Source organism: Mobula hypostoma, chromosome 27 (assembly GCF_963921235.1).
Source record: "Mobula hypostoma chromosome 27, sMobHyp1.1, whole genome shotgun sequence".
Lineage (NCBI taxonomy): Eukaryota > Metazoa > Chordata > Chondrichthyes > Myliobatiformes > Myliobatidae > Mobula > Mobula hypostoma.
In genome coordinates this window covers 14,006,825-14,025,513 of record NC_086123.1, presented here as the reverse complement: position 1 = coordinate 14,025,513, position 18,689 = coordinate 14,006,825, and the positions used below count along the sequence as shown (strand labels likewise).

At 39.5% G+C, this 18,689-nt stretch overlaps 1 protein-coding gene across 2 annotated transcripts in view; it reads right to left on the bottom strand.

Annotated features, from left to right (window-relative positions):
• Positions 1-18,689, bottom strand: part of ddx54 (DEAD (Asp-Glu-Ala-Asp) box polypeptide 54) — a 40,531-nt gene that overhangs the window by 983 nt on the left and 20,859 nt on the right. For both annotated transcript variants that reach the window (XM_063034086.1, XM_063034085.1), the window contains exons 8-19: positions 18,559-18,680; positions 15,873-15,934; positions 14,996-15,127; positions 13,670-13,880; positions 13,024-13,158; positions 12,307-12,528; positions 11,330-11,403; positions 11,042-11,233; positions 9,743-9,882; positions 7,472-7,585; positions 4,050-4,151; positions 1,022-1,122 (exon numbers count right to left, since the gene is read on the bottom strand). In XM_063034086.1, coding sequence (XP_062890156.1) covers positions 1,022-1,122; positions 4,050-4,151; positions 7,472-7,585; positions 9,743-9,882; positions 11,042-11,233; positions 11,330-11,403; positions 12,307-12,528; positions 13,024-13,158; positions 13,670-13,880; positions 14,996-15,127; positions 15,873-15,934; positions 18,559-18,680 — 1,607 coding nt within the window. The remainder of the gene's footprint in view (positions 1-1,021; positions 1,123-4,049; positions 4,152-7,471; positions 7,586-9,742; positions 9,883-11,041; positions 11,234-11,329; positions 11,404-12,306; positions 12,529-13,023; positions 13,159-13,669; positions 13,881-14,995; positions 15,128-15,872; positions 15,935-18,558; positions 18,681-18,689) is intronic.

Below are 18,689 nucleotides of genomic sequence, written 5' to 3'. Positions count from 1 at the left end.
CATCAGCTCCCTTTTGAACTATAAGCAACCTTCTCACAGGAGTACATAACAAGGAAACTAACATTGGGTAAAGAATCTTTTGACAGTTGGTATCACGCAGCAAAATAATAGCAAGATGACAGAAAACTGCAGGTGAACAGTGGCCTGCTCCTTGGCTCCCCGGGGGAAAAAACTTTCGATAAATGGAATATCACGTCCTTCTGAAGATATGACCTCTCTAATCTTTTGCATTAAATTGAAATTAAACCAAGTAATATAGTAATCAGTAAATTTTGATATTATTCCCTTAATACTTCTATCTATTTCTTTTTGTGGAAAGAACAGCCACAATTGTGATGCATCTAGAATTGCCGTGAATCCCAAAATATAAGTGGATCGTTGTTTTTAAAACAATTCAACAAACTTTCTTTTGTCCTTTAATTATCCCTTTATTCACATTACATCATTCTTAATTTTAAATACTAACTCCTTTGCTATATAATTTCCAATGTTATTTTAAGTCAGCGATCTGGCTAGTACTAACAAAAAAGTCTCAAGTATTGGATCAAAACTCTAAATGACTCATCCATTAACTGACTCTTATACATCTTGTCTTCATTGCTTACTTGGGTAGTCCATTCTTTAAATTCACCATACATTATGTTAATTAAGTGACCACTGTGCAGTGATCAACAGTGGCAGCCATGATTCAGCAGGATAATTTCCTTTAAATATCCAGCAACATTTTATGGCTTTTTGTTGAAACTAAGGACCACCAGTCTTTTCTTCCAGTTAGGTGACTGCAACAAACTTTCCACCAAATACCAGATCAATAGCAGAGCTCTGTCCAAAACTGCGAACGTTTTGGATAGGGAAAAAGACTGCATGTGAAATACATTTTGTAAGATTACGGATTTATGCAGTTAGCTCTCCACTAATATTTGGCAGAGAAATAACGCCAGTGGCTGAATGGATTGTTCAGTGTAACACCGAATTGCAAGCACATTTTGTTAAATTATCCCCTTTAAAAAAATTATCTTACCATAGCCACTTTTCTTGCCCCTGTGATTACTATTCTCATTTTCAGCTTCGTCATCGGATACTCGTTCATCTATCTTATACTTCTTCTTCCATTCTTCATAACTAAATATTGCCAGTTATGGAAAATCATACAGTTTGCAGTTAACTTATCACCATTTTCAAGATAAAGAAATGGCAAAACATAAAACAAAGTTTATCAAATATAAACAATGCCAGCTCTTTCTTCACCTACCTTGGGAAAGTTATTAATTTTTATTTTCAACATTAATGATGTAAGTTTTTAACTATCCAAAACCACCATCTAAATTTAATTAATCCAATATATAGACTTGAATCATAAACAAAATAGCACAGGAAGTCATTCCAATTCATCCTACCGAGATGGGGCCATTCAATAACCTGTACCATTGTACTTCCTCTGTTAACTATATTCCATCCCCTTTCAAGTACATATCTAGTATTGAGTTCATTTCCTCTATCACCACTTCAGATCACTATTCTGTGTAAGAATTAGTTTCCTGAAATTATCTCTGATTCTTTTGCAATTACTTTAAAATCTTTGCCCAAAGGGTTCTAGTTGCCACCTCAATTCCTCCAAATGGTTCTTCTCTCGAAACCAGTCAAGATTATCAACCACTCTGTCAAAGGCCAACAAGGCCCAAGTCCCTGCACCATAAATCTCTTCCCCTTCCTCTTTTAAAGATTCACCATTCTTTTGAAAAATTGATGTCAAGATTTCAGCTGGATCTAACTAGTATTTTATGAAAAGTCAGCATAACATCTTTTTTTATATACGATTATCTTAACATTAAAGCCAAGGCTTTATTTTTAAACGTGCTTCTCAAATTGGCCTGCCACCTTCAAATGTGTGTACATGTGCATCATGTATTTTTCCAGCAACTTTAACAAAGTAACAAGCACTCCCAGTGACTTTGTGGAGTATCAACCACCAAAGGCTGACCTTAAGTAAAAAAGCTGACATTTAACTAGGGACACACATCAAAGTTGCTGGTGAACGCAGCAGGCCAGGCAGCAACTCTAGGAAGAGGTGCAGTCGACGTTTCAGGCCGAGACCCTTCGTCAGGACTGGATGTAGGTTTTAAGTAATATCATCATAGAGTAATGAGAGGTCATAGGGTCATAGAAAAATGACCATCAAACATCCATTTATACTAATCCTATTCTCCCTACATTTTATCAACTCCCTAAACTCTACAATTCATCTAAACACTAGACGCTGTTTGCAGTGACCAATTAACCCAGTAATCCAAAAGCTTTTGAACAGTGGAAGGAATTAGGAGCACCTGTAGGAAACAGAGATGGTGATGGAGAGAACATGCAATGTGCACTCAGACAGCTCCTGGGGTCAGGAATTAATGCCAGTGTCTGGCACTGTGAAGCAGCAGCTTTACCACAGTAGATTCAGATAATTGGGCTATTGGGGCAGATGCCCAATTAATGCCCATTTGGGACAACTCAAAGTAAAAAGACTAATCAAAAAAATAGCCAGGATTCCCTTCATTTATTTGGGACACAATGCTGCTAATTGGGGCAGCAGATTGTTGCAGAACAGTTTCTAACCAGTGTATACATGGATGGGAGGTGTATGGAGGGATATGGTCCGTGTGCAGGTCAGTAGGACTAGGCAGAAAACGGTTTGGCACAGCCAAGAAGGGCCAAAGGGCCTGTTTCTGTGCTGTAGTTTCTATGGTTTCTAGTGTCAGACACATGCGCCTGTGTGGCTGTTAGGACACTACAACGTGCTTACAGCAAACTTTTTTTTTTTTTTGCCTTTCTTTTTTTTAAATTTTATTTTTATTTGGATAAGGAGTTCACAATTATCATGTACTTTTTTCACACAGGAGTAAAAGTGAAACGATTTCACTACTTCAACAAGTTAGGAAATATGAAGAATTTGAAGGTACTGACAATCATCTCAAATGCCACAACAAAAATGAAGATTTTGAGGATGCAATCGTCGATAGCATTATACGAAGGCAGTCCTTTATTTGCACAAGGTGTCTGCACTGATTTGGTTGATTTATAGACAACCAAACAAACACAGCAGCGTAAGGTACACTGGATGAACGCCTCCATCAATATCTTTAGGAACTAATACAGTTTTATAGTACTGTAGTAATGATAGTGTTATATGATTGATTCTGTATTTCATTTAAATATGTAATTTGTTACTCAGTTAAACATTAATTTGTCTTTTTTTTTAATATATATATATATATATATATATACCTTTTCAACTATTTACAAGAAACTTTGGCAAATTGGGGCAGCTGCTTAATAAGGCCAAAATGTGTCCCAATTAACCGGAATGTACTTCAAGTTCTGTGAAGAAGAGATGTTTAATAAGTGAATTTTAGACTTGGAACGTTGTAAACTGAAGGCATGGCCACTGTTCGTCTAGGGTGCAGTGATTAAAACAGGAGTTGTTCACAAGGCCCGAACTGGTGTGCATTAGGGTACGGTAAAATTTTACAGAGAAAAGAAGGGGTGGGCGGGGGGGGAATAAGGCTTGTAGCCATTGATCACAGTGGAGGGAAAGGAACATGTAAAAAGGTTACTGATACATGTAGGAGGGGTATCATAGAGACTGGACATACTCCAGTGTGGAAGGCAAATTCATCTTTTTCAAGGATAGGTGCTCAAAACTGCAATAACGAGTCTGATCAAATTTTGTACAACAAAACTACTTTCTGAATTCAGCAGAGTACAGTTTACCTTTCTTTATGTTGAGTTCAACACAATGTACAGCAATATCAAAGTATGTATACCATTTACAACCTTGAGATTCATCGTCTTGCAGGCAGCCACAAAGTAACAATAGAATTAACAAAAAACCCCACACCACATACAGTCAAGCATCGAATGTGCGAAGAAGAACTGTGCAAACAATAAAAAGGCTAACAAGCACAGAACATGAACTGCAGGTCACAGCCGCGGAGCCAGGTTCAGCGGGAACAGATTAAAGTCACTCCAATATGAGAAAAACAAAACACAAATGAAAAGGATACATGTTCTTTTTATATGAAGCATTGATGTATTGTCCACTTTCAGTCTTTATTTTCTTATTTTGTTTGCCAGTGTCCCTGATAAATCGCTTTCTTTTGCGGTCCCTGCACAATTAAAAGAATGGAGATAAGATCAGCATTTAAAACCAACTGGAAATTCGAGACTTTACACTCAACGTTAGTGAGACCAAGGATTTGATTGTGGACTTCAGGAAGGGGAAAGTTAAGGTGAACACACACCATCCAGAGATCAAAAGTAGTTTCAAGTTCCTGGGTGTCAACATCTCCAAGGATCCAACATATCGAAGCAATTATAAAGAAGGTACAACAGTAGCTAGATTTCATTAGTAGAAGCTTGAGGAGAATTGGTATGTCACCAAAGGTGCTCACAAATTTCTACAGATGTACTGTGGAAAGCAATTAACTGGTTGCATCACTGTCTGGTACGGAGGACTGACTGCACAGGATTGGATAAAGCTACAGAAAATTGCAAGCACAGCCAGCTCCATCATGGACACTAACCTGCCCAGCATCCAGGACATCTTCAAAAGGCAATGCCGCAAAAAGATGGCATCCATCATTCAGGACCCTCATCACTCAGGACATGCCCTCTTATTGCTGTCAATGAGGAAGTGCAGTGTTTCGTCACACATCTGACCTCGCAGATGATGGACAGTTTAGGTGAGCCACTTAATGCTGGACACCCTTATTTTGACCTGTAAGTGCTTTGGCCAGCTAAGTTTCTGATCAATGCTGACCTCCAGAATACAGGTGATCGAGCTTCAGACACAGTAACGTCACCAGTGTCCAGCACAGTCAGAATCATGTGTGTTGTAGACCGGCAGTGCCTGACTATGTGTTACTTGTCTGCCCACGCCAGAATATTGCCCAACTCTTGCTACAGGTAGTTACAGTTCATTTTGTCCACAGAGGAATCATGAATAGAAATTGAAGTCTCATTTTTAGGCATATCATGGAAGGAAAGTCATTAATAAAGTGGATGAGAATGGTTGGGCCGAGTATATTGGTTTATTATTGTCACATGTACCAAGGTACAGTGGAAGACTTGTCATGCATACTGTTCACACATTTCAACAGAGCACTGAGGTAGTGCAAGGTAAAACAGGAACAGAATGAAGAAAGTGCAGTGCAGGTAAAATACTGAACTGAGGACCTCCTGCATTAATTCCCTCGAGCAGAGATAACTAACATCCAGCAACCACAATCGTCTTCCGCTCGGCTCTGTCACTCCAGCCACCGGCACTTGGGTCACGCCATCAAATGCTGTTTCAGCGTCGAAGGCAGCTGCTGTGTAATTCAGGGCAACACTTACAGTACGCTGGAGGGAATCAGCAGGTCGGGTAGCATCAGTGGAAACCATGAGTCGATGTTTTGGGCTGGAACCCTTCGTCAGGACTGAAGTATGAAAGATGGGGAAGGATTTGAAGAATGCTTGTAGCTTCAGTTGAAAGACCAGTAATTTGAAAGACAAAGGGGTGGGGGAGGGGAAGCATCGCCATCATAGGCAGGAAAACAATGGGTAATAGAAGAAGGAGGCGGAACCATGAGGGAGGTGACAGGCAGCTGGGGGAGGGGGCAGAGTGAAATAGGGACAGAGGAAGGGAGGGGGAGGGAATTACCGGAAGTTGGAGAATTCTATGTTCATACCAAGGGGCTGGAGACTACCTAGACAGTATATGAGGCGTTGCTCCTCCAACCTGAGTTTAGCCTCATCATGGCAGTAGAGGAGGCCATGTATGGACATATCTGAATGGGAACGGGAAGCAGAGTTGAAGTGGGTGGCTACCGGGAGATCCTGTCTGTCGTGGCGGACGGAGTGGAGGTGCTCGACAAAGCGGTCCTCCAATCTGCGTTGGGTTTCACCGATGTAGAGGAGGCCGCACCGGGAGCACCGGATGCAATAGATGACCCCAACTGACTCACAAGTGAAGTGTTGTCTCACCTGGAAGGACTGTTTGGGGCCCTGAATGGTGGCAAGAGAGGAGGTGTAGAGACAGGTGTAGCACTTACACTTACAGGGATAGTGCGGGGTGGGAGATCCGTGGGGATGGACGTGCAGATAAGGGAGTCGCGGAGGGACCGATCCCTGCGGAAAGCAGAGAGGGGTGGAGAGGGAAAGATGTGTTTAGTGGTGGGGTCCTGTTGAAGGTGGTAGAAGTTGCGGAGAATAATGTGCTGGATCTGGAGGCTGGTGGAGTGGTAGGTAAGGACAAGGGGAACTCTGTCCCTGTTGTGGTTGCAGGAGGATGGGGTGAGGGCTGAAGTGCAGGAAATGGAGGAGATGCGGGTGAGGGCATCACTGATGACGGTAGAAGGGAAACCACGATCCTTAAAGAAAGAGGACATTTGAGATGTCCTGGAACAGAAAGCCTCATCCTCGGAGCAGACGAACGGAAAGTCTCAGCCTCAGAGCAGATGGTTCCGCCTCCTTCTTCTACTACCCATTGTTTTCCTGCCTATGACGTGATGCTTCCCCTCCCCCACCCCTTTGTCTTTCAAATTACTGGTCTTTCAACCGAACCTACAAGCATTCTTCAAATCCTACCCCCTCCTTCATTCTTCAGTCCTGATGAAGGGCTCCGGCCGAAACGTCGATTCATCGTTTCCACTGATGCTGCCTGACCTGGTGAGTCCCTCCAGCGTACTGTAAGTGTTGCTTTGATCCCAGCATCTGCAGATTATTTTGTGCTGTGGAATTCATCTTTTTTACAATGTTCTCAGCAAAGCCACGAGGTGGTCTACAGCTCAGTTGCCCTGACAGAATCCAGGAACATCACTTAGTTATGGGCAAGTTCCGAATGACACCTGTGCTGATGTCACCTTCCATTCCTCTGCTACACAAGTGAAAACAGACCTACGGCAATTAGCCAGACTGGGCAGTTTATTTTTATTTGGTGAGCGATAACAGGCCCTGCTGCCCAGTTACACCCATGTGACCAATTAACCAGTAACTCTTTGGAATATGGGAGGAAACTGAGAGCACCCGGAGGAAAACCACACTGTCACGGGGAGAACATTCAAACTCCTTACAGACGGAGGTGGAATTGAACCTAGGTCACTGGCACTGTAATAGAGTTACACCATCATGCCACCCCATACATGAACACAGTTCCCAGTATTTATAACTATACCAGATCAGATAAGCCAGAGGCATGGGGAGATTTCAGCACCATAGCTGGAATGTCATTATTCCCCCACCCATGTCCCCCATCACTCTTACTGTATTCATTGCTCTTCGGTTTTTCTTGGTATCACATGGACTAACTCGAACTGGCTGAAGTCGAGTTTCCCTGCAGGAAATGTGAGGAGGAGCTGAGACGGGTCATTCACACAGTTCATTTGAAGGCATTATGCAAAACAAGACAGGGTTATGGTTACAAGATTACATCACTTATAACTCTTACCATTTCAGCAATTGTTTCTGCTTTTTCATATCTTCTGTTTCATCCCCCATCAAGTCCAACACAGCACCAGATGCCTGCTGCTCAAAGGTGGTACCTTCCCCACTTAAGCTTAACCTGGGTTCAAGTGGGGAAAAAAAATTCTTGTTTAAATAAAGATCCTGTTCAACAGTGCACCGCACAACTGGAAAGATCAGTTTGAAAAGCAGAGTAATAAGGACGGAACATCATTATGGATTCTATTTCTAGATGGCAATATAGATTCCAGATTTTATAATTACCCAGATCATCTAATAGCCAAAATGGTGTATGCAATTATTTGCACACCGCCTTCCAATCAGCATACCTTCTGACTTTGACTGAAAATGAGAATTATTTGCCTCAAATGCTGTATGTGTCAATATATTTCAGACCATGGCCTCCACTTGTGCCACGATGAGGCCACCCTCAGAGTGGAGGAGCAACACCTTATATTCCATCTGGATAGCCTTCAACCTGATGGCATGAACATCAATTTCTCCTTCCGGTAGAAAGATTTTTCCCTCCCCTCTTCTTCTATTCTCCATTCTGGCCTCTTATCACCTGCCCTTCCCCTCTCCATGGGTCCCCTCCTCCCCTTTCTTCTATGGATGATTCTCCTCTCTTATCAGATTCCTTCTCCAGCCCTTTACCTTTCCTACCCACCTGGCTTCACCTACAATCTTCTAGCTATCCTCCTTCTCTCCCTACTTTTTATTCTGACATCTTCCCCCTTCCTTTCCAATCTTGAAGAAGGGTCTTCGCCTGAAACATTGACTGTTTATTCATTTCCACAGATGCTGCCTGGCCTGCTGAGTTCCTCCAGCATTTTGTGTGAGTTCCTTTGGACTTACAGCATCTGCAGACTTTCTCCCGTTTATTCTTTCTCCTCAATTAGTCAACTGATTTACTAGTAGTAGCTATCTCTTTTTTGACCTGGCTGGTGATGTAGTGGCATCTGTGTCGGACTTCAGGACGGAAGCTCCCGAGTTCGAATCCAGCCGGCTCTCCTGCACGCTTTCCATCCATGTTGGGTTTCGAGCTGATGATCTCTTTGGAAGCTCACCCGGCAGAAGGCAATGGCAAACCACTGCTGTAACTTGCCTCGTACACGGTTCCCCACTTCATCAGACTGGCGTGGAGGGAAATCGTCCGCTAACCCCCGGAGAAACTCCGGATGCAACGTACCTTTCCTCTCCTATCTCTTGTGTAGGATCTAAAAGCACATCACTTAGTGATTTCTAAATGGAAATCAGCAATAAATGCAAAATGCTAAAAAACTCAACAGGTCAGGTGACATCTGTGATGGGAGACAATGGGAGATCTTCCACCAATATCTATGCAATTCCATTTTGAAATCAAATCTGTTTCCAAATTGCAGTGGAGATGAATTCCAGATCACAATTACCGGCTGCATAAGAGAGCTTATCTTTAGGTTTCTTGGCCATCCCACCAGCATATCTAGGAATCATCCCTTTAATTCCCCCCTCCATAAAGGAAACAATGTCAATTTTCCTACTATATCCATTCATGTCACTAATCCTCAGTATCATTTTACGAAATCTTTCTGCAGGTCTGTAGGTTCCACACAGCCCTCTCATTACAAGGCAAAAGAGTCTTACAGAGATTTAGAGCAACCTCCTTAATAAAGCCAGGATTTCAGAAGCTTTCTGAAAACTAATTCAGAACTCATCTTGCCAGCATCAAACATCTGTGCACATGTGCTCTATACCCACTTCCTTCTCTATTCATGAACGGTATGCTTTATATTATCTTGTTTTAATTCATATTCAACCAAAGTATATCTCTTTAATAGTTATCCACATTATTTTTTTTCTACCATGTGGTTGCCTATTTGACCAACCACTATCCTACTTCCTACTTACTATACTTTTAAGCTTGTGTTATCAGCAAATTGTGAAACTGTGTTGTGTAAGTTTAGGTCATCACAAGAAGCAGTGATTCAAATACTGACCCTCGAGGGGAACAATACTGTCTACTTGCCTTCAGCCTAGAAAGTAACTATTCACTATAGTTGTTTACTGTTCCCAGGATTATTTTAAAGCATACTGCCTCTTACACAGATGTGCCAATACACTTCCAAATATACATTGTGCACCATGTATTATTGGGAACAACACAGAAGAGCAAAGCTGCAAGGGAGCTGCAGGATTATACAGTAGTGATAATGTAAGACTTCAACTATTCCAGCAAAGTTCTCAGAACCACAGGTAAAAGAGGTTTACACCTATTTACCCTCTTTCAGAATTGAAGTCCTTTGGTTGATAAGGAATGTAAAACTGATCATCCTTGCTGCACTCTTTCCTCTTTCTGGGCACGTGATCAGAGGGTTCTTTATTCTTTGTCTTCCTTCCCACAACTTCCGAGAACACGATCTGTCAATGAGCAAGTAACGATTAATTAACAATGTTATTGAAAAAGGCAAAATCTGGAGGGTTAGGTTTAGAGAATAGTTTCTGGTTTGGTACAAATTTAAAAGGCTTTTCTAAAACAAAAAAGATAAATCTCGTGAAAATCTACCAACATTTTATATCCAAATATTATAATGAAAATTACCATAAAACCATTAAAAAAAACCTTATTAGGTATCACACATAAAAAGCATGTGTTGAAGTGTCAGCACTTTCTTTTTTCATGAAGACATCCAGCTGCACAAACTGCTTAAAAGAAACTGACCTCTTAGCTATGAAGCTCCCAATAGGTCTAAAAACATGGTAATGTATATTTGATTGCCATTCCACCCCAACAAACACAAAAAAGATTCTAGTCACACTATGAGAATATAATTCATCCAGATCTTTCAGCAAAAGCCAAAATGATTTTGGAAAACCAGCTACTATCATCATAGGACCAAATCCTGAGGGAAGAACAAATTCTCAGCCTTTGTAGTTAAAAGTGATTCACAGTCCAAGCAATTAATTAACTCCTTCCATAACCAGTAAATGTGGCTCAAACCAGCAGATGCAGTGTAATACAGTTTTATGTCACTGCATTCAGAATGTTCCCAGATTCATTCTTTGGTCTGTAAGAGGCAGTTGCTGTACAAGTAACTGACTGTGCAACCAAATACAAAAGTGTACTTTTATTTTTAACCAAAGGCTCATTACTACCCAATGTTGTGTGAAGAAATACAAATGGGTATATGGGCACAGCAGGCAAGGGCAACAATTACTGCCTATCCACAAGTGACCTTGCTGTATCACATAGGAGTGTCATCACTATGGGTCTGGAGTCATATACGTGTCAGACATCAAATTTACTTCACTAAAGTACCTTAGTAAACAGATGCACTATTAGTTTCACAGCTGCCACTGTGATTCCAGTCTTACACATCAGATTAACACAGGAACTCAAACTCCCCTTGCAGCCAAGATTGAAAATAAATGCTAATCCAAATCTTTACACCAAGCTTCCTCATTACTTGTCCCATAATTTAGAGCATGCTAACAGGATCCATTCTTTTGTTCTTCTTTTCAATTTCGACGAGAATAAATCACAAGTTGCATTTTACAGTTATCTCAAAAATGACCTCACCTCAATGTTGTCATCATCAGCCTCCTGCCCAGCAGAGGGATCCTTTGGGCTTGGCACGCTCCTGGAGGCACTTGTTTGCTTCTCTTCTTTCAACTTTTGAAACTTCTGGATTATGTGTTGCTGCTTATTTCGTGTCATCCTCATGATTTCACTTGCCGTGCTCTTGTTTGTAGGATTTATTTCAAAAATAGTCTGTAATAAGTTAGGTAGGAATTATTGTTTATAACTTAACAGCACTCTCACAAAATGAATTATGTTTACTTAAGTTCATTGAAAAGGTTTCCTTACGGATTTTGCTTTATAATTTTTGATATTGTCGATAACTTGCAGTCTTTGAAGTTCCGTATTTTCCAGGTTAGTACCTTAAAAAAGCAAAAAAATCTTCAACTATAGGTACATCAAAAATAGTGCAACTAAATACTTAAAACACTAAAACTACCAATTCCTTTAAAAAACATGCTTCACGATAAGTACTCTGCTGCTGTGAAAAGATGTAAAGCAGTAACCTTTTCTACATGAAGCTTAATTTTGTGGAAAGGCTCATGATGCAAAGGCTAAATTGAATTGTTCAGACAAGGAGCTCAGTTTTCCCCATTATTCCAGAGGCTTAAATTCAGAGACAAACCACGAATCTATTTTGTAACTTACTGACCCTCTGCCACCTTAACTTTGCAGTAATAGTCTGAACCTCCAGAGACCAAGACCCAGTTTCCACAATTTAGTTCTTTTGAATGAAACATTCTCAAATATGATGGATTAGAAGCCAGATAACACTTTAAAAACAGGATTTAACTAAAGTACACAGCTGTGGGGATTAAATCGTGCTCAGCTCACAGTGGGAAGACAACATACTGATCTTGCAGTAGTCGGGATGGTTGTTAAAGTGCTGCTTTAACAACCATTCATTCATTATTTTTTAAATTACCATCTGTTCTTAAAACAATTGGTCTGTGAGAGACAGTTTCAGGACAATTGACTGTGCAACCAAAAATAAAAGTGCACTTTTATTTTTAATCAATGGCTCATTACTATTCAATGCTGTCTGAAGAAAAACAAGTGGATAAATGGGCACAGCAGGCAAAGGCAACAATTACTGCCTATCCCCAAGTGACCTTGCTGCATCACATTGTGATTTAAAGGAATTCTCTGTTATTTTTATATTACTGGTTAGTTACAAAGAGAAAAAAAATCAGTTTGTTGGGATACTATAGAGACCATCTCGTCGTGACATGTGTGATATACTCAAGGCAACAGATTTAACTTACCAAATAAAGAATGAATGCCCAATGTCATGAAGTTCAATTCTCTAACTCTCTTTATTGACTCTGGAGAAGGAGGTGGTCTTGATTTCAGATACTGAATGTAAGCATTCTCTGACACTCTCTTCAGATTTTGAAGATCTAATGAAGCTTTGTGATTTGCCATAAGTAATGATTCTTCATCATCTATAATACTCTGAGGGACTCTGCCATATATTCCATCTGTATCTGAATATGCCAAAACAAATTAAAAACAAGGTTGAGGGCAGAAGGTGACATAATATTACTACCATGACATCAGCTGCATCTCCTATTACACAGAGGTACCTTCTCTTCAATTACTGCTGAGCTAACAATCGTTGTTTTCCACTTTTTGATCAACATCAACACACTTATCAGAGGCTGTAAAAAAAAAGCTGGACCCAAAACCCTAACCCTAATGCAAAAGATTAAAAAAATTAAAGAATTCTCTCAAAGAAAATCAAACGAATGTTCTAAATGTCTTATAATACAATTTAATCTAATTGAGACATCTTTCTTTGAACGAACACAGTTTAAAAAGAAGATTAAGTCTATAGTCCAAGTGTTACTTTCTCTAAAAATCTAAGCTGAAAACAATAAAGAAAAAAATTTGTGATAATTCACAAGAATTTTATTTAAAATGCATTGCACATAGTAAAGTAGAAAAAGAGATATTGCCAAATGTTGATAACATAAATTTACCGTCGGAATTCTCGGTCTGGCCTGCAAATTTCAGAGGTCGTCCAAGGAACAAATGCAGATCATAAACATATGGAATTTCATCCAGAGATATTAGTGAATAAGCAGTGCCATTTCTACCAGCTCTCGCTACTCGACCTAGTTCACAACACAATTTTACATGTCAGCTATTACTAAATAAACATTGTTTAGTCATCCAAAAGAACCTTCCAATTGGTTTGGAAACAAGTATACCATAATTAACAAAAACAGCAAAAGCTAGAAACAATCAGGTCAGGCTGCATTAGCAGAAAGTAAAACTGTTAACTTTCAAGACAAAGACAAGAGGTACCTCTATTTTACTTTGTTCAGATGCTGGCTGACCTGCTAACGGTTTCTAGCATTTCATATTTGTTTCAGATTTCCAGCATCTGCAGTGTATTTCCTCACACCTTTAAATTAAGCATGCATCATTTACTGTAAAGTGATACAAGACAAAATATGTCCAATATTCTGTCCAGACTAATCAGTATAAAGATTGCATTTATGAAAATGAACAGAAAGCAGTTCGATGCTCATATACGATTTTACTCATTTAAGATATATTAAGCCCTCCCTCCCTGACATTTTCCATCAATTCTCTCAACTCTGAAAATGTCAATATTCTTACCGACTCTATGCAAGAAAAGTTTAGCTTTGGATGGGAAATTGTAGTTTATGACATTATCCAACATGGGAATATCGATACCACGAGCTGCAACATCAGTAACAATCATCACCATACATTTTCTATGGACAAATTTCCCAATGTTGATTTTTCTTGCTGTTTGATCCAGAGCACTATAGATGTATGAACAATCAATGCCCTGTCTGGTTATTAGCTGGTGGAAACAAAAAGAAATCAGTGTAAGTATGTGCAATTTCAGGAAAAATCTTCACTTTTCATTTATAAAAACAAAACTTTGAAAACACATTATTTTATGAAGTACAATCTGTATGTCATATTCTACGTGCAACTGTTAAGTGAACAGATGCCGAGGAAGCTGTCATCTTAGGCATTGTGAAGCAACTTCCAAACCACATCTGCTCAAAAGTGGCAATATTATTTAAAGTCCCAATCAGGTTTCTGACAGATTAAAGACAAATCTTCCACGGGGACTATCTCACAGTATACTAACACTAACTTGACAGTAGTATCTGTTTAATACTATAGTTATTGTTGTTCCTTTCCGTGCCTTTGGGCACATCGGGTGGCAACCTTGCCGTTCCTTTAAGATTTATCTGATTTTTTACGAGGCTGAGTTGCTAGCTCGACACTGAACCCAGCACGGATGGAAAGCACGCAAGGAGCCGGCCAGATTCAGACCTGGGACCTCTCACCTTGAAGTCTGGTGCAGATGTCACTACACCACCAGCCGTATTTAACACTATACTGCAATGAACTGCAGACAAGAGAAATCTCAATATAACCCTCCCTTCATCTTGTCGGCCATACTTGGCACTTATAGCATGCAGCAAATTCAGAAGGACTGAACACCTAATGTGGTCTTCACAAAGCTCAGCAAATGAAAATTACTAAATAACATCAAAATCCATGGCCAGGTAAACATTTCCCATATTATTTGTTCATTGCTACAGTGTATAATACTGGAGGGGTACTGCTTCAATAAGAAAACAGAACTTGTTACGAGAACACAAAAATCGTGACACACCATGCATCCAAGAAAATAATGGACAATAACTCTGGTAATCTGAAACTGAATCTGAACCTACACATTATAACTGTAAAATCAGAACCTCTTCTCTGGTAATTTTTGACAAAGTCACCTTTAAATCTTATTTGGCTTTTGTATCCAGACACTGTTTAAAAAAAGAGACAGGAATAGAATCACACTGAATAACATTTTTCATAAAATGAAAAAATGTCTGTTATTGCTTTGGCTAAGGATAGGACTTAGTTCAACAATCTTTGACCAACTTTGTATTTAATACAAACCTCTTTCAAGTATTCCACATGATGTTTGGTAGCTGCAAAAACAACTGTCTGTTCTTGAGGTTTTATAATATTTCTTAGCAAATAGAGCAGAACAGATGCCTTGTCATCAGACCTCACATGAAAAAATGCCAGCTGTAACAAATTGAACACAATGTTTAATGCATGTCCACAATGTTTTTTTATAAACTTTAAAAGTATGCATCAGACCTTTCAAAAGGTGATGTCTCAAAAAGGCAGCATCGAACATTAAGGACCCCACACCCAGGACATGCCCTCTTCTCAATGCCACCATTGGCCTGAAGACACACAAGACAGGAGCCTGAAGACACACTCAGTTTCAAAACAGCTTCTTCCCCCCACCACTGGATTTCTGAATGGACGATGACCCACACACACAGATACACTGTATACATATTGTAATTTATAGTTTTTATTACCAAGTCTTGCCATGTACTGCTGCCGCAAAACAATAAATTTCATGACATATGCCGGTGATATTAAACCTGATTGCTAAATTTGGTAATTCTTAATCATCTAAAACACAGAATCAAAAAATTTATAAATTTAACACATCCAATACTGTAAGACTGTGCCCAAGCTAGTGTAGGTCTCCCTGTAACAATCTACTGAATTCTTAACTGGGAATGAAGACAAATTAGTAATCATTTTACCATTAGCACGATAATGAATTTTAGTCAAATGGAAGGAACCAATTATAAAGATGCAAGTTTTTCCATTAATGTATAATATATACACACACACACACAACTGAAAATATTTAGTACCATGCAAGAAACATAAATATGTACTACCTGATAGTATTTCTACTCATGATTAAATACACATTTATACTTAACAATTATAAAATGATTCTTACCCGTAACTGATCATTCAGTTTAGTATCTACATCCAGTCGGATTAGTACTGGTTCCGTCAAACCTGCAACAAAGTGTTTTTAAAAAATTTCATTAAGTAGCTTTTAAAACCTAAGAACTAAAAGCAGGTCACTTGATCTTAATCTACAAAAGCTGCCAGCAGTTTGCAATTTAACTACTGGTGTTAGGTACTCAAATTGCAGCACTCTCAGAACTCTGAGCAGATGCCATCAAATGCAGAAAACCAGAAACTACTGAGATTCAGAAAGCTAAATCTGTCAGTTTACTCAGAACCCAGTTTTGCTAACATTCTCCAACATTGCACCATTGAAGATTTCTCCTTTGATTCTGTCCTTTCAAGAACAGAGAAGCAATAGATCAGGAGTCAAAAATATAAGTTGCTTTCCTTTAAAATTACTTTGCTTTAGAGTCAGAGTACATATGTAAGCCCTTCCATTCTTGAAGTTTAGGCCGACAATCCAGTGTCCACCATTTAAAGTTTAATATTATTTTAAAATATTTTGGGTGCTGCAGTTAATTTTATTCTTAATAAGATTAACTTATTTTAAAAAGTTTGATCCATTTTAACTGTCCTCAACTGTCCTTGATATTAGCTCCTTCCATTTGACTTCAGCTTTACTGCGGCATTAAAGATCAATTTAATGACCTACAACCTACAAACAGGAAATGTTGAGAATTCGGAGATTATTACAAGCAACTTATAACAACACTGACTGTCTTCCAGGCATGAATGGGACATGTTCTGAATGTCAGAGAAATTTAAAAAATTAAAGTAACACTTGGAGCTTTTACAGGAATAGCAAAACACATTTAAAAACTGTAAGTTATACTGTTTAAGCTTTTAGATGCCTCCAATATTCCAAGATATTTAAATGCGATTAAAATTGAGGCAGATGAGAAAAGACCCTGTTGCTGCTCAAACCACAGCTGGACTTCGGAATACCAAGAGTCTACGTGATTGATTCTTTGCGTCCAGACCTCGTACCTTGAACAAAAGCTGGTGATTCCAGGCAAGGCTGTCAATGCTTCATTTTTGAGGAGATTATTTTACAAATAAAAGGTGTACATTTAAAGTTCCAAAGCCTTGACCACTAGGTCAACTTTGACCTGCCAATTTGACATTTGCATCTTCAGCACAGGTGCATTGGCAGATTTTTGCAGAAAATAAAATTACTTAAGTAGCAGAATAATCCAAGTAAGTCAATGTATTTACATGATAATTAATGGGAAACTAACTGGTAATCTTTTAAAATTTTATGAATGAAATTTTAACACTTCAAATGAGTAGCAAAAATACAATTCAAATTTTAGGTAAAATATCAAGGACAACTTTTCCATAAGTCCAGAAATATTTACTGAAAATGTAATAATATCATATTTAGACCACACTAAAAATATGGTCTCAGACAGTGCAAGTGAAGATATGTTAACATATCACCATTATAACAAACTATAATTGAATTGTTTGAAACTTTTTTGGAAAACATATGGGAAATCAAATTTGGTAGTCATAATGATGAAAAACAGAAGCCATTTTTCATATATATATATCGAGGAGAGACTCAACAGATCCAGCAGCATGTACGGCGAGGAATAAAGTGTCAACGTATCAGGCTGAGACCCTTCATCAGGACTGGAAATGAGGGAAGCAGCAGCCAGGATAACAGACTGGGAGAAGTGGAAGGAGTACAAACTGGTAAGGGGGAAGGTACGTGGGGGCGAGTCGGGGTATTAAGAAGCTGGGGTGAGAGATGGAAGAGAGAAATGGCTGAAGGAGGAATCTGAGAGGAGAGGAGAGTGGACCATGGGAGGAAGGGAAAGAGGAGGGGCACCAGAAGGAAGTATTAGGCAGGTGAGGAGAAGTGGTAAGAGGGAAGCCAAAATGGGGCATGGAAAAAGAGGGAAGGGAGAGGGGGAGAAATCAATGTTCATGCCATTAGGTTGGAGACTACACAGACGCAATATGGGGTGTTGCTTTTACACCTGAGAATAGCCTCATTGCAGCAGTAGAGGTGGCCATGGATCGGCATGTTAGGATGGAAATGAACAGTGGAATTAAAATGGTTGGCCACCGGGAAATCCTGCCTGTTGTAACCAGTCAGAATGCTCTCTAGCATACATCTTCAGGAATTTGCAAGAGTTCGAATCTTCTCAAACTCCTCATGATGTAGATCTGCTGGCTGAACAAGATGCCTGCTTGTGGACTGCATGAATGTGTTGAGACCAGGATAGATTCTCCAACAGGAACTACTGCCCCCTCAATGAGGATTGGGGCGCGTTCTCCTGACTTCCCCTTCCTGAAGTTCACAATCAATTCTTTGGTATTGCTGTCATTGAGTGCAAGGTTATTGTTGCAAAACCAGTCATCCAGCCAATCTGTCTCACTCCTGTGCACCTCATCACCAGCTGAGATTTTACAAACATCAGCGCATTTATAGATGGTACTTGAGCTGTCCTTTGCCACACTGTTGTGAATATACAGAGTAGAGCAGTGTGCTGAGCATGCATCCTTGAGATATACCCGTGTTGATTGTCAGCAAGGAAGAGATACTATCATCGATCTGTAGTGACTGTGGTCTCCGGTCAGTAATATAAAACCAATGCAGACAACATTAATGGCATTATAAACTACCGTAGTTTTTTAACACACTATGTTAGAAGTCATACCAGCACGTGCAAATTCCACTAACTGCTTGGGCAATGTGGCTGAGAATAGTAGGGTTTGTCTGGATTCTGGCAACCTCTGAATAATCTCTTGTAACTGCTCCGCAAATCCCATTTCAAACAATCTGGAAGAA